The 694-nt window shown below is 71.0% G+C and overlaps 1 protein-coding gene across 1 annotated transcript in view; it reads right to left on the bottom strand.

The window, feature by feature from the left end:
* Positions 1 to 65: 65 nt before the first annotated feature.
* The window catches only part of PDX1 (pancreatic and duodenal homeobox 1), a 6,155-nt gene continuing 5,526 nt past the window's right edge, over positions 66 to 694 (bottom strand). Inside the window, exon 3 of the mRNA XM_009290279.1 lies at positions 66 to 503. Coding sequence (XP_009288554.1) covers positions 66 to 503 — 438 coding nt within the window. The remainder of the gene's footprint in view (positions 504 to 694) is intronic.

Here is a 694-nt window from a genome sequence, read left to right on the forward strand (position 1 = left end):
CCGCTCGCGGCCCTCCCCCCGCCCACATCCGCTTCCTCGGCCCGGGGCGTGGGTCTCCCCGCGTCTCACCGAGAGTCCTGCTGCCTTCTGGGGGCGAGGCTGGGGGCGAGCAGGTCCCTGGAGGCCCCCGAGGGCAGGTTCCCGGGGGGGCACGGCTGGAGACCCTCCTTGCCCTGCAGCTCCCCGGAGGACACCACACAGTCTTGCTCGGTGTCATTGCTGTTGCCCGCCCCTCGCTTTTTGTCCTCTTCTTTCTTCCACTTCATGCGCCGGTTCTGGAACCAGATCTTGATGTGCCTCTCGGTCAAGTTCAACATCACAGCCAGTTCCACCCGCCGCGGCCTGGAGATGTACTTGTTGAAGAGAAACTCCTTCTCCAGCTCCAGCAGCTGCGCCCGGGTGTACGCCGTCCTCGTCCGCTTGTTCTCTTCCTGCTCCACCACGTAGGACCCCCCTGGAGAGAAGGGAGAGTCAGCCCCGGCCCGCCCGGCCGCCCCCTCGGGCTGCGGGGGGCCACGCGGAGGGAAGCCAGCGGGGTGAGGGGGCGGCCTCTGGGAGCCCCCCCGGCCGGGCGGTGCTGGCGGCGGGCCCCCTCGGTGCGGGGGGCCACGCGGAGGGAAGCAAGCGGGGTGAGGGGGCGGCCTCTGGGAGCCCCCCCGGCCGGGCGCGGCGGCTGTCAGGACTGCTGACTGCT

Source organism: Aptenodytes forsteri, unplaced genomic scaffold, assembly GCF_000699145.1.
Source record: "Aptenodytes forsteri isolate BGI_AS27 unplaced genomic scaffold, ASM69914v1 Scaffold155, whole genome shotgun sequence".
NCBI classification, from domain to species: domain Eukaryota; kingdom Metazoa; phylum Chordata; class Aves; order Sphenisciformes; family Spheniscidae; genus Aptenodytes; species Aptenodytes forsteri.